Consider the following 14,120-nt stretch of genomic DNA (forward strand, 5'->3'; position numbering starts at 1 on the left):
GGGGCACTGCTCTGCTGGGAGCCTGGACAGATGGGAAGCAGTGGAGCATATAAGAGCAGGGCTGCTGGCTCCTAGAGAGAGCTGAATGTAGCACAGTCTGAGGGAGGAGATTGGCTGCTGGGGTCTCTGGGAAGGGGTGGGGGAAGGAACTCACCTGTAAGATCACCAGATGTTCCGATTTTATAGGGACAGTCCTGATTTTTGGGTCTTTTTCTTATATAGGCTCCTATTCCCCCCTCAACCCCCATCCCGATTTTTCACATTTGCTGTCTGGTCACCCTAAGTGCGGGTAATTGGTACCTATATAAGACACAGCCCCAAATATTGGGACTGGCTCTATAAAATCAGGACATCTGGATCTGGTCAATCTAGCTGGGGAGCACATCTCTCCCCCGGGCTGGCAGTGATCCATCTCATCCGGGGGGAGCTGCACAGGGCAGGATGAGCTGCTGTGGCTCCATGGGTGCCCCGTCCCTGAGATCAGATGCTGTGCTAATTTCACCATGGTCAGTTGGGCTGGCGGTGGTGCCTATTGGCATGTGATTGGACCTGAGAGTTTGCTGCTGTAGTTGCCACTCTGCACCCCAAGAGGTGGATTTTGGGGTCCTGCAGTTTTCCACCCATCTCCTCTATTGCAGCTGTTGGACCAGCAGGCTGGGGGTTGAGCCAAGCATGAAAACTATACTGCGTTGCCATTTAGATTGTCATTTTACAAATTTTTTTTTCCCAAAATGCTTGCTAAGAATCCTGAATTTGATTTCAATATTATTTTTTTTAAAAATCAATATCTTAGCCAAAATCAGAAAATTAAGTTGTTGACAATTATTTTCCACAAGTTTGGTATGGGGAAGGGAGTGGGCCAGTTTTCATCAGAGAAACAAAAAACGTTGACTGACTTTCCTTATAGCCCTGTTACTGCTAAATAGAGCCCTCCAACAACTGTAATATGCTCATCTCCTTACTAATGTATAGAGCAGGGGTCAACAACCTATGGCACACGTGCCAAAGGTGGCACGTGAGCTGATTTTTGATGGCATGTGGTGGTGGGCTGAGCGGTTCAGCCTGCCACTGTTTTGGGGTTCTGGCTGCTGCCCCATTGTCACCCGGGGTCCTGGCCACCGGCCCCACTCAGCACCCACTGCTGGCCTGGGGACCCCCAAGGAACCCCAGGCTGGCAGCAGGCTGAGCAGGCCGCTGGGTGAAACCCCGGCTGAGCCACTCAACTCGCTGTTGGCCTGGGGTTCCACTCACTCAGTTGGCAGTGGGCTGAGCAGGACTAAATTCAATGAAATAGGAAAACAAGAGCAACTAATGACGAAGTGCAGGAACCTAGAGCAGTGGTCCCCACCGTGGCGGTGGATGAGCATCCGCCGAAATGCCGCTGAAATTCGGCGGCATTTCAGTGATGACGCCTCTGGATGATGCTGCTTATCAGTGGCAAGCAGTGTCACCCAGAGGCGGCACCGCCAAATTTCAGTGGCATTTTGGCGGATGCTCGTCCACCGGCCAGTACACGGGTGCACTGAGAGGCCCCTGCGGGCGCCATGGCACCCACAAGCACCGCATTGGGGACCCCTGACCTAGAGAGCCTCCTGAAGCCCGACAATCATTTTGATTTAAATGGACTTGAACTGTATGAAGATTTGAGTACACTGTCATCAATGCTGGCACATGCAAAATCGATGATGGACATTGTACAGTTTACTCATACCAGCAAACCTCTTGACATATATCCTAATGTGTACATTGCCAGTCGTGTTCTACTGACAATTCCTGTAACAGGAGCATCAGGTGGAGAACGGAGTTTCTCAAAACTAAAGCTCATTGAAAACAATTTCCGCTCTACAGGGAGTCAGGAACACTTGACTGGTCTTGCTATTCTTTTAATCAAACAAGACATCACTTTGTCTTTGTCATACGATGACATTCTTACTGATTTTGCACCCAAAAAAGCCAGAAGGATTGTTTTTAAGTAAAACCAAATCCTTGTTTCAATACCTCTGCATAGAAATTTCCAATAAAATGTTGACAAATTAAAAAAAATATATTATTTGCATCATTCTGTCAAATCAGAATGTTTTCTATAGTGCTACTTCTTTAGTGCTAGTCCATCAGCATTACAGTGTGCTTCACTACGTTAAACTGGTTTTAATAACATGCGTGTGGCAAGTTTTCCAGTAGTGTAAGCTTATGTTTGTGTTGCTAAGAGCAAGACAGGCACAGGGGCACCAGTTTAATAATCCCGCCTAGGGCACCATAAATCCTAAGGGCGGCCCTGTGTGCACTAACGTTAAACCTGTTAACATTAAACTGAAAGTGAAGAGCCAAAGTTTGATGGCCTCACAATAGGGGGTTAGATTTTAGTATTCTAAATTCTTGTCCTTGACTCCTGTGCCAGTGAAGTGGAGGCAATGCTCCTACCTTGAAGAGTCTCCTCTCACTCCCTTGGTGGCCCTTTGAGCTGGCATGGGAGTAGAATTGACAGACTGCAGTGAGCAGGATCTCTTCTTCCTCTGCCAGTGGAGTAATCTGCCCAGTTTGGGGTTGAGAAGGGGAAAAGAAAAAATCCTGAGACATATATATATATATATATATATATATATATAAACATAAACAAATACACAACATGCGCACACATTTTTGTGTGTGTGTGTATCTGGCTGTTATCACACTAGCATGTGAACCATTTCTATAAGAGCAAGAGAAGGAAGTGTGTGCGTGCATGTGTGTGCATGTGGAGAGAAGTGTAGTGTGTGGCATTTCTCCTTCTAAGGAGCTGTAATTCAGACATGATGAGAAGTTCTGTTTCTGGCAAGATTTAACATTTAAAGATCTACCACCTGAAAAATGCTTGCGATCCTGAGTTCTAAGTAGAAAAAATTAATGTAGTATGAAATCTGCAATTTTACAGCACATGAAAGGAAAGCCAATAAAATCAAAGTTCAGTAACTTGAAGCTACGTTATATGGATGATAAAGTGTCAGTTCTGCATAGTTTTGTCAACTCTCTTAGGAGGTGGAAGGTTAAGGAAAGTTTCAGGAGTTACTTTTGTGCATTTATACTCAATGGCTTTTCCGATCAGAAGAAACAATTATTTAGGTCACTCAGCGGGTGGCAGATTTTAAGGTTTTCTCTTTTAAATTATCTAAAATAATAATACTTCCTTCAAAGTAAAATACAACTAGACATCTGAGCATGCTCAGTTCTTCTAAAAGCTTAGGTTGTGTAAGACAGCAATTGCTGCTAGTTTCACCTGAACGAAACATGTTTAAAGCTGGCATATTGCAGTAAATTATCATTTTCATGACTTTGTCAACTTAATTATTCAAATAAAGAAATGTCAGTCATTCAGTATTCTCAAATCATTTTGATTAAGAAGATATTATGGATTATAGTTTAGCTTGCATATAAAATAAGACCCACTGACTAAAAGCTATTTTAATATATTCAGTGTAACATCTTAACCAGGAAAAATGTGTAATGTGACTTGTTTGTCCCCTAATCTCAGAAGCAAGTTTGGTCGTGTGTGCCAGGAACTAAAAATGTCTTCTGGGCACATGATGTCAACTTGACTGTGTTTCTAAAAAGCAATGGCTAAGAGGCACACTTTGCAGGCTACTGTTAGATCCTAAAGTATAAATAATAAAGACCTGCTTCCTTAATGTGATTAGGTCACACCTGCTGAAGCGAAACGGAGATACCTCTAGAAAACCCAGGGTTAAAGAAAAGCCTCCAAGTCTGGCATGCAAACTGAAATTTTCGAACGTGGGCAAGACTTTGAATTGTATTGGTGAAGTCTTTCCACCACCTAAGAGTGGATACTCCTTTCATTATACACAATTCAAAAATTGGGGATCCTTCTGTGACAGACTGAATGACTATTCTGGGGTGAATGAATATTTTGGTAGACTACTGTAGCTCCTTTTTTCAGATGGATGGAGAAACTTAAAGAACATTTTAAGTCTCATCTGCAAAATAACTGTCATGAAGAGGTGAGGAATGTATATTGGGTCCATATTTTTCTTTATCCATGAGGGTCACTAAATAAATTTTCATGTTCCAGTTGACATTTATGTATTCTGCAATAACTTGAGCCTCTGTGCTCAAAACAGCTAGCCATTCTCAGAAAAGAATACCCTCCCTATACTCTAGCATGCAGAAGAAGCATGGCCTTTCTGCACTGCCCTGGGAGTGAGAAGATCAAGACAGATCTGGGGCAAGTCAATATTTCTGTTCCTCAATTCCCTATCTGTCAAATGCACGGTTGCTTACCCTGAATCACAGGGGGTGTTTGTGATGATAAATTAATATTTGTAGCACTCATGTTGCAGTGATGAGCACCACAGAAAAGCCGCTGGGTATCGTCACCTGTCAAGGAGGACACTAGAACTTACTTTTTTGACGATCTATTGAAAATTGAATATTAAAGAACTGTTGTGGACAAGAATGAGTTTTTATCAAGGCATCTATTTTGAAGAACTTGAGGACTCTGTCTGTATTAACTTTTGAGAATCTCCGACTGGTGCAACTCCACCATTGGTAGCAATACTGAGAGTGCTAGTATCAGAGCAAGTCTATTGTGGCTGGTCTATGTTAGCGCTCGCGCTGGTGGGGCTGCCACAGTGACTAGCACAATGGTAGGAGATTTCCTGTTGTAAACAAGGCCAATGAGATTGGTAATTCTGATAATTCATGTCTAGGCTGTCTCTGAGATGGGGGGTGTGTGTGTGTGTGTGCGCGCACGCGCGCTTAACATGCTTCTGTATCCATGAATGGAGCCATCAAAAGAAAGTACAGGACTCTATTAGTCAAGTGACTTAGTCAGTTCCCCCTGGCTACTTGAACAGTTGGAGCATTTCAGAAGTTTTCAGTCCTGCGTTGGTAGCTTTGTAACAAAGCTTTTGGACTGTGGTTTGGGCATGTCTCACACAATGCACATATTGTGCAGTTTACTTTACAGATGTGGCTGGCAAGTTCAATTTCTAACTAGAAATTTACAACCTCAAAGCCAAAAAAATCATAAATTTGCAGCAGCCTTGAAACAACAGTAACAAGTTCAAAACTTGATCTTTAATCACAAGGCTGTAATATTTACTGTTCAAAATCAAGTAGGAAACTAAACACCAAAGAAATGCACCTTTCACAAGAGAGGAAATGCAGTAATCCAAATACACAGAGTATAGAGAACATAGGGGCAGTTCTTCTGATGGTACATAAATTCTTAGCTCCGTTGACATAAATGGAGCTATGTCAGTTTGCAGTGGCTGAGGATCTGCTTCATGTTGTACAGTGACACTGGAGAGCACTAGATTTGCACTCTTAATACCACAAACATAAGCAAAGGATGAGAAATGTGTTTCCATTGTAGTGATATTGGTGCACTGTGTGAGGGAGAAGAAAAAGCAAAAACAGCAGTGCCTGCAAATGGTTCAGAAGGTGTGGGAATACTCAGGGTACATTATCTCTTCACAGTATACCTTGCACAATCCACTAGCTAAATGCCACAATAGAGATGGGAAAGGTCAGTCCCAATGAAGTGGCACTATCCCCTTTACAACTTGGAGGAAGAGATTATGTCTCCGTGAGCAGCTTAGTGTGCAAGAGGACTGCTATCCACTCATGCTTTGGACCAATATAGATTGGGGAGAGAAAGTAGACCCATGGCTCCACCTCCTTCCTTCCCCTTTTGAGGCACCTGTCACCACCCTGCTCCACCAAGGGATTGTAGTGGGAACAAACCCTGCATTATCTTTAGCACACTGCTGGCAACTGAGGATTTGTATATTTTCTTCCCCACACACACCTGTGTAAAGACCTGTCAGTTTGTTCCTTTATTGAGACCAGGTAGGTGAGGTAATATCTTTTATTGGACCAACTTCTCGAATGTCCTGGGACCAACACAGCGATAGCCACTATTCTTGTATTGCTCCAGCTGATCAGTGTCCCTCTGAAGAGATGTCCTCCGCCTGTGGCCAGTGTTGCTCAGTGACCCCATCAGGAGTTTTACTTGGTTGTGGAGAGCTAAGACTGTGGAGGGAAAGGTTACTTTGTGCAAATGAATACTGCCCCTTATTTGGCTTGTCTAGTAAACCAGACTAGAAATGCTTCTGTATAGGATTCCAAGTATTTATAGGATAAGAGGATCTAATCACAAGTATCCTGTACATGTGGAGAAACTTTTGTAGGGATGGTGTCCAATTAGACTCTGGAACTAATTGGAATAATTTAAACAGGAAACCCGGAATTCATTGTTGGTCATTAAAACTGTGAATTACACCTCCAAAGGGAAGAGGTGAAATGATTTCTCCTCTTGCTGAATTAGGATTTCATCATTTATTTTTTTTTAAATCTGCTTTATCTGAACTGCATGCCTGTAATTCTAGGAAAAATGTTAGAGGGGGGAGACCAGGAAAATGCTTGAAGGTCTGAATATAAATAAATTCAAATGAAATATAGATTTAGTCTCAGTCTCTCTCTCTCATGCAAATTTGCTCTTTGAGTTAGAAAGGCATGTTTTCTAGAAACAATGGCCTCCCATGGTTCATTAACGGGGATCTCCTCATTTGTAACAAATTGTGTTTACAGGTGACCTGCAAAAGAAATTAAACTAGGTTTGTGACTTTTTTTTACTGCTTTGAAAATAAAGGCCTTACTTAGTGTGTTTCTTTGTTTTTTCTTTAAAAATAAGAGGAGTGCCAAGTTTTGCTGCAGGGATTCCTTGGAGATTCAAAGAGCGAACTTTCTTAGCCCTTTGATTCTTTAACGGAACTGTTGTTCCTAAGTGTTTCTCAGGCATATGAGTTAAATAGATGTTAACGAAACCAGGGAAGGGAAGGGAAGTGTTTTTGATTTTTTAAAAAATTGGGTTCTTTAACACAATCAGCTTTTATTTGCATGGTAACTGTCAAACCTACCAATTCTCAACCATAATCAATCAAGCATTCCAAGAAAAACAAGGTAGAGAGAACCAGGGTTTCTAATGTAAAAGTAAATAGTGGGAAACCTGTTTCTGAAGGGGTGTGTGTGTGGAGAACAAATAGCCCCCCACCTATTAAGCTGCCTCCTTATACATTTGTAAAGAATAAAAGATGCAAACAACCAATTTCAATCCTTTTCTGAGTAGCATTTAAAGAAAGCAAAGGGCCATTGCTGTGCCAGAAGTATTGAGTTAGCTAATTTGGTGATTATAAAATGAATGCACAATAAACCATTATGAAGCATCTTCCCATCTCCCAATCAGCCAAGGAAAACAAATCTGCAGCCTTGTGAGATCCTTCTTGCTTTCTTTTTGCATGCTTTCAAAACAAAGAACAGCTGAGTATGTGAGCAGAAAGGCACAGCTGTGTATTAGTATCTGAGTTTTATGCAGGCATCAGGTGCAGAATAATGCCCAGTGCAAAGCAAAAGTGTGCAGGAAGCACTCTGATTAGGAACTTGCTTCACTGCATACCTGTGGCATATATTAACTACTGCGTGGTGTGAAGTGTCTGCAACCTACAAATGCATTGATAGTCCTAAGTTTATATTTTAGAATTCTTTTTCACAAATAAAATTGCTCCTGAGGGGGAAATCATTTCTAATAACTTCATTTATTTCCTTAAATCACACACATACCATTCATTTATCTCCTTTCTTGATCAACATCCTTCACTTAGCTTAGATCTGGCTGGGCATTTCTCTTCTCCACTTACCAGCTAGCCAAATCAGCTTATTTTGATGTTCTGTTGAGAGTATTAAGCAGCAACCAGCTGAAATTTCCAATGTAAAATGAAGGCCTCTTGCTCTGTATGAGGTGTAGGAGGGTAGTGGCTGTACTTCAAAGAGGGCTTCCCCCTCCTTTTTTTTAATTTCTAAACCAGTGTTTCTTCTCGTGATTGCTCGTAATCTCCCATGCCTATGTTGGCTTTCGTTTTATACAGAGATTTCAGCTGAAAGTAAGCTGGTCATAGTTAAATTGGATATCAGAGGGGGGAAACTATTGAACACCTCCTCTAGGAGGAGGGATGAGAGAGGAGCTCAGTGGAATTCCATGGCCACGTTTCAAATAGGAAAACCTGAGCATGCCACTATCAGAAGTGCAGCTATAAGGGTTCCTCTACTCACTTCTTAGGTACACAGGTTGCTGATCAGCTCTTTTGTGTCCCATTGATGTTAAGGAGTCAGCCGAGTTCTGAGCTCGATGTTTTGCAGCTGCCTAGTCAGGGAGCAAAGAAGGTGAAGTACCTGCAGCCTTTTATGGGAGCAGATAGAGAAGTTCCAGGCATTTAGAAAGGGAATGGGAGACTGATCAAATAGGGCAGAAAGGAAGAAAAAAATGTCTCCTCCTCCTAAAACTGTCCTAATTCGATGTTTGAGACATTGATGCATACTTCTTTCATTTGGGACAGCCGAGGGAGAAATCTATTCCATGTTTTTAAAAGTCTGCTTCCCCTAATCAAATCTCCTCTAAATGGGCAGGGAGGAAACTTGCTTTCCTTCTGCTGCATTGGAATAATGTGTTGAGAATCACGCAGTCCATCCAGAAACATGCTTACCCCTCTCTTGAGTTAAATATATATCTAATCGTAAATATTACTGATAGGAACATCTCCCAAAGATGCTGTAGCCATGATAGCAAACAAACTTAAGCACTTGTTTTATCAAGGTTTCAACATGTGTATTTGAGCCTATCAGTGTGGCGCATAGGTGCTGACTTTGTTCACTGGCATTTCTAACCCTTCCCCCTCTCCCCCCCAAATGAAACTTGGAAGTGCAACTTCTGTTATGGGCTAAGCAAAGGGCTTTATTTTTATTTAATATCACTATAGCGACATTAATGAAGATATCTTTTAAATCTAGGTCTGATAACTTTCATTTCCATTTTGGAATTGAAAGTAATCTTGTCAGCTATTTCCTGGCTTGCTACCCATATCTATATTATATTTCAGTATTTAAGAACTTAATGGCCAAGCTGACACTCACGTGCTAGTACTTATGTCAACAAATTGCCATATGTTTTTACAGATGGCACTACTGGTAAACTCAATTATCCAGAAGTCTCAAATGACATTAAAAATCTTAAGATTAGATGGAATTCCAACAAAAACAAATTTTGGGATCTAATCAAAATTTTGATTCAGGGGATAAACTAGTTTTGTATAATTGGTTTGATTTTTACCTGTTTTAAGAGGTGATATTGTACCAGAATTCATTAAATGTAAATAAAAAGCTATGATCATATACAAATAGTAGTAGATTTATAATAACAAAGCAATTTTAAATTGTGGCCTATTTCTGCAAACTGTGACTTATAACTAATCTTTAAATGTGAAAGAAAAAAACCTGTTGAAGTCAATCAGACTACTAGCTTGATTGAAGACCAAGCATGTGCATACGTTTATTATTTTAAACAGCACTGGCCCTTTTTAAGTTTAAAAACCATCCTTAAGCACTCAAATTCTATCTAGATGTTAGTTGCTGGTTTTGCCTGATGTAAGCCTTGCCTACACTAGGTAAATTTACATATATTCCCACCTATGGTGACCCAGCTTCCACAGAAATTGTGAAAGCACCATTGGGAGACCTCATGTGGGCAAGAATCCTTCAGCCAGACCCACTATCATTATGTCAATTAAATTTCCTTATATTTAAAAAGGCGGTAAAATGGGGTTTTGGCTCTGGGACCCATGTAGCACTACAGGGAACCCTAGTGTGACTACTTGGCAAAAGTGGGGCTAACAGTGATGGGGAAAGTGAACATTTTTGGCAAGCTTTTCCACTGTAGATGTGGCGTAAATGTCAGTAATTTCTCAGTAGTAACCACAGCAGTTAGAGGTTTCATAATGACTTCATATTTTTCAAGATTGTAGCTTTCTGAAACTGTCCTCCTGGGGATGAAATTTCCTGAGCTTGATCTTTGTCTGAAGGTAAAATTTTTCGAGGGCAGGTTACCAAAATTGCCTCTATTGTGTTTGAGGAAAGTGCAGGTGAAAACACCTTGTTGCACTTAGATTTTAACTCTGATCTCATACAGAGCTACATTTAAAAAAAGAAAGACTAAGAGCATGTCTACATTTACCAGTAGATTGGTACTGCTGCAATCAATGCAGTGAGTGTGATTTAGTGGGTCTGCTGAAGACACATGCTAAAGCAATGGGAGAGCACTCGCCCATCGATTTTATGCACTCTACTTCCCCAAGAAGCATAAGATGTAGCCACTGCAGTTAAGTGGATTCAACTATGCCGACTTCAGTTACGTTAGACTGATTTTATCATGGAACTGGAGACCAACCGTTAGTTTGAAACATAACATTTGATGTGAGCTGCTACTTCTAGCTTTTGAAAAAAGCTGCTCAGTGGACAACAGTCAAATAGACTTTTGTAATAAAAGGGTGGAAGATCAATAGCAATTGAGTTGTATTGCACATGGAGGAAATAATGAGTTTCTTTCCTTTCCATTTCATGATGGAATTGTGCATGTAGCCTTTACTTTAAGGTTCCAAGAGCTCTCATAAATTCCACCTTATCAGTAAAATCTTATCTCCTGGATAAGCTTGTACAGTTTGCTTTAGTGTTCCTCTTTTAAAAACAAAAAACAAAAAACCCAAAACTATGTCGTTTTAATGATGCAAAATATTGATTATTTCTAATCTTTTTTTTCCCCTAGGAATTTATCAGAGAACTGCTAACTCGGATAAGAGGGATGAGAAAGCTAAGCCCCCCTCAAAAGAAGAGTATATAACTACTCAAATAGTAGCACTCTTACAAGAAACCTAGCAAGGGAAATGGGACTTGAACTACAAGACCTTTATTAAAATAGAGTTGTCTTTCCGAGCAACGTTTGTTTGATTTGGTTCAGTTTTGACATTTACTCAAGGGAGTCCTATTTCATCTGCTTTTAAGGTTTTTTTTTTAAGTGTCAATTTTTTTTATCAAGGATACCAATGTTTTTGGATGCTGCTCAACTATCCTACTAAAGGATTATTGAACCAGGTGAAGAACCCAGGCATTAGTGACCACACCATAGCAATGAAGGGCAGCAATCCCACATGGTGAATCAGAAGAGTATGTAAACTTGCAGAACTAGAAGAATTGCCTTTTTATTTTCCCCTAGCAACTAGTTGGATAACATTTTTAGTTGGTTGTACATTTAACTCATGGATGTCAAGTTTCTTGTGCTTGTATGTACATAAGTTGTAAAGTGGGGGTGTGAATACTGTTTCACGTGGCTGGAAGGGGAGCTGTTACTGTAAACTATTTAAATGGTGGCTGAAGCAAACGTGTTATCAGAGGGCAACTGTTTAGATTACCAAAATGAGTGCTGCCATTTTATAAATCCATTTTAAAGCACCAAGGTAAAGAATTTCAGCATATCTTCTCATACAAAAAGCGACATATGAGAACTGGGGAGTTTCTTAAGGGCTTCATTTGTAGACTTCTAATTGTTTTATTGACTTTGATGCTTTGCCAGATCATTTCCTCTTCACCTCACAGTGTGTTAGAGTTTTATTAACCTACTGTATAAGAGCCTGACATGATACCTTGAGAAATGTCAATCACCATCTAAAAAATGTTTCAAGGTGTGGAGGAAAGAAGTGCTACTAGAGCAAACTAAAAGCACTGTTTTGCATTGAAGGTTTTAATGCAGATCCCCCTCTCAATAAAGAACAGTGTAGCATTTGTTTATAGCTCTGTCCCCAGAACTAGGGGGAACTTGTTAGTTATGGGTCCTCCTTTCTTATGAAAGCAAGAATGGAATACTTTCAGTGGATCCCTGACACTTCTTAATTAAGGACATTTTCCAGATGTTCTGTAAGCTACCATATGCCAGTAGATGAATTTAGTCAGGCATTTTATATCAAAGGTGCTCTGAACATATTTTATTTTTAAAAATAAATACATGTTTGTGAATTTTATGTATGCTGGCAAGCTTTTTTAAATGTATTTAATTTTGTAATGTTTATCAATGATTTTATTTACCAGATATTTACTCAAATAAATGGAACAACTTGTGATTCTTGTTACATCTACACTTCCCAAAGCTACTAGTGCCTATATTCAATGATAGTTATACAGATGTATACACAGATGGAATGAGTTGGTCAATACATGTTAGGCCAGCCTAAGCTGGACTAACATCCTGGCTTGGTGGGAGGTCAAAGGTGGGGAGTTTCTATGAAGAAACTATGTGGAGAATTCTCTTTCTTTTAAAAGTCATCTGAAAAGGGAGGATTTTTTAAGAATTATTTTATTTAGTTATTTGCTGTTTATATTGGATATAGCCTGAAAACTGCTTTCAAAAAAGCCTTCCCTGCTTAATTTTTACACTAGACTATTTGGAATATGAAACTTTCTTTTCCTGATATACTTTGGATGACCGAAGAACTGGAGTGGAAAATTTCTGTCATCAGTCGTAGAGTGGAGGTATTGACTCTGTCACCAAGGGGACCTTTTTATCCCAAGCATGGTCAGGAATCTATGTAGATCAAAAAGAAAACAGTTTTAGGTTGTCTTAAAAACTGTCTCACAGCAGCTCAGTTTTAAGTCTTGTCCCTCTTGATGTCTTGATCCAGCTCAGTCTTCCAAAAGAGTGTCTCAGGGCTTGTCTTCATGTACAGCATTATAGTGGCACAGTTACACCGGTGCAGCTGCCCCACTATAGCGCTTTAGTGAAGACTCAACTACATCAATGGGAGAGCTTCTTCCATCGGTGTAGTTCATCCACCTCCCCAAGAGGCTGTAACAATGTTGGCAGGAGAAGCTCTCGCATTGACATAGTGCTGTTTACCCGGGGAATTAGGTTGGTATAACTTCCTTGCTCACGGATATGGATTTTCCACACCTCTGAGGGGTGTAGTTATACCGTTATAGGTCTGTAGTGTAGAGCTGGCCTCAGCAAAAACATTGAAGTTGAGACTTCAGGTGAAATCCTGGACCCACTTCAGGTGAAATCCTGGGAGTTTTGCCATTGCTTTAACGGGTCTAGGATCTCCCCATTTGACACTAGAAATATCAGGTAAAATCTTTCCAGGTGTTAATGCATTATAAAGAAGCAAAAGAGCAGAAATACTTCTCTTTAACTCTATTGCAGGTCTCTTAAGACTAAAGTCACTGTTCTAATGTGGAGAGTAGTCTTGGCGAATGCTCCTTGTACAAGATGATATGCTGCAAACTGACTCATGTTAGAATGTCCGGAACCACACTACATTTTAAAAAAAATGACTAATATGGGAACCTTCCTTAACTTACCACCTAGCCTCAAATGTTTGAGTATTAGATTTCAATAGTCTCTGCAGACTGAAGTCAAATTCTGGGTTTGGTACAAAGTTAGTTGTCCTTTCTAGATTAAAGAATACATTATGTGAGATGATTCAGGGACTTTCACATGCCTTTCTCTAGAAAACTTACTGCCATGTACACACTTAGAGATCTTTTCAAGTCTCCAAAGTAATAATTCAGTGAAATATTGACAATGAGAGACACTCCAGTTTGAGAGATTTACCACTGGCATGGAGACTAGTGGTTATATTTATTTTGTTACTGGAACAATATTGACTTACGTGAATATTATTCCCCTACTATCTCCCAGCTTTGGATACCTGTTTCTCCTCAGGCATATAATGGAGACGGGCCTAGAACAACTCTTTAGTTCTAAACGCCGCAGAACTTTGCTTTCTCTGAATAATGCAGCTGGCTTATTACTAGCAACATCCTAGATCTGAACACCCTGACAGTTGTGGTATTTGGAATCTATATCTGAATTTTGTGACTCGGCCCATAAAGGTTTTATTTATTTATTTTAAATATGGCAAACTTTCTAGTCCTGTGGTAATAAAGCATAGTACAGCTAAAGCTACACCAAATCACAAATATATTAATAATTACGCTGCTGTTTGTTCTTCACAAACAATAAATTGCAACTACATTAAATTTTACCTAAAAAATATGTACAATGTTGCTAAATGTTAATTAGCCAGAAAGCTGTAACATGCTCTCTTTGTCGTTAATGGCATCCTTTGTGATCTTCTGATTTGCACACAGCAGATATTGCTGGAAATAATGGTACTATCCTTTGAGGAGCTGTTTGGAACAGATAAATCATGTCCTTAAAGCTGATTTTGAAAATCAAGGATAACGTCTGC

General features: G+C 40.1%; 1 protein-coding gene across 1 annotated transcript in view; it reads left to right on the forward strand.

Annotated features, from left to right (window-relative positions):
• PPP1R14C (protein phosphatase 1 regulatory inhibitor subunit 14C) overlaps positions 1–11,967 on the forward strand; it is a 63,440-nt gene extending 51,473 nt beyond the window's left edge. Inside the window, exon 4 of the mRNA XM_030554261.1 lies at positions 10,646–11,967. Within this exon, the coding sequence (XP_030410121.1) occupies positions 10,646–10,720 (75 nt within the window). The 3' untranslated portion in view covers positions 10,721–11,967. The remainder of the gene's footprint in view (positions 1–10,645) is intronic.
• Positions 11,968–14,120: the final 2,153 nt, after the last annotated feature.

Source organism: Gopherus evgoodei, chromosome 3 (genome assembly GCF_007399415.2).
Source record: "Gopherus evgoodei ecotype Sinaloan lineage chromosome 3, rGopEvg1_v1.p, whole genome shotgun sequence".
Lineage (NCBI taxonomy): Eukaryota > Metazoa > Chordata > Testudines > Testudinidae > Gopherus > Gopherus evgoodei.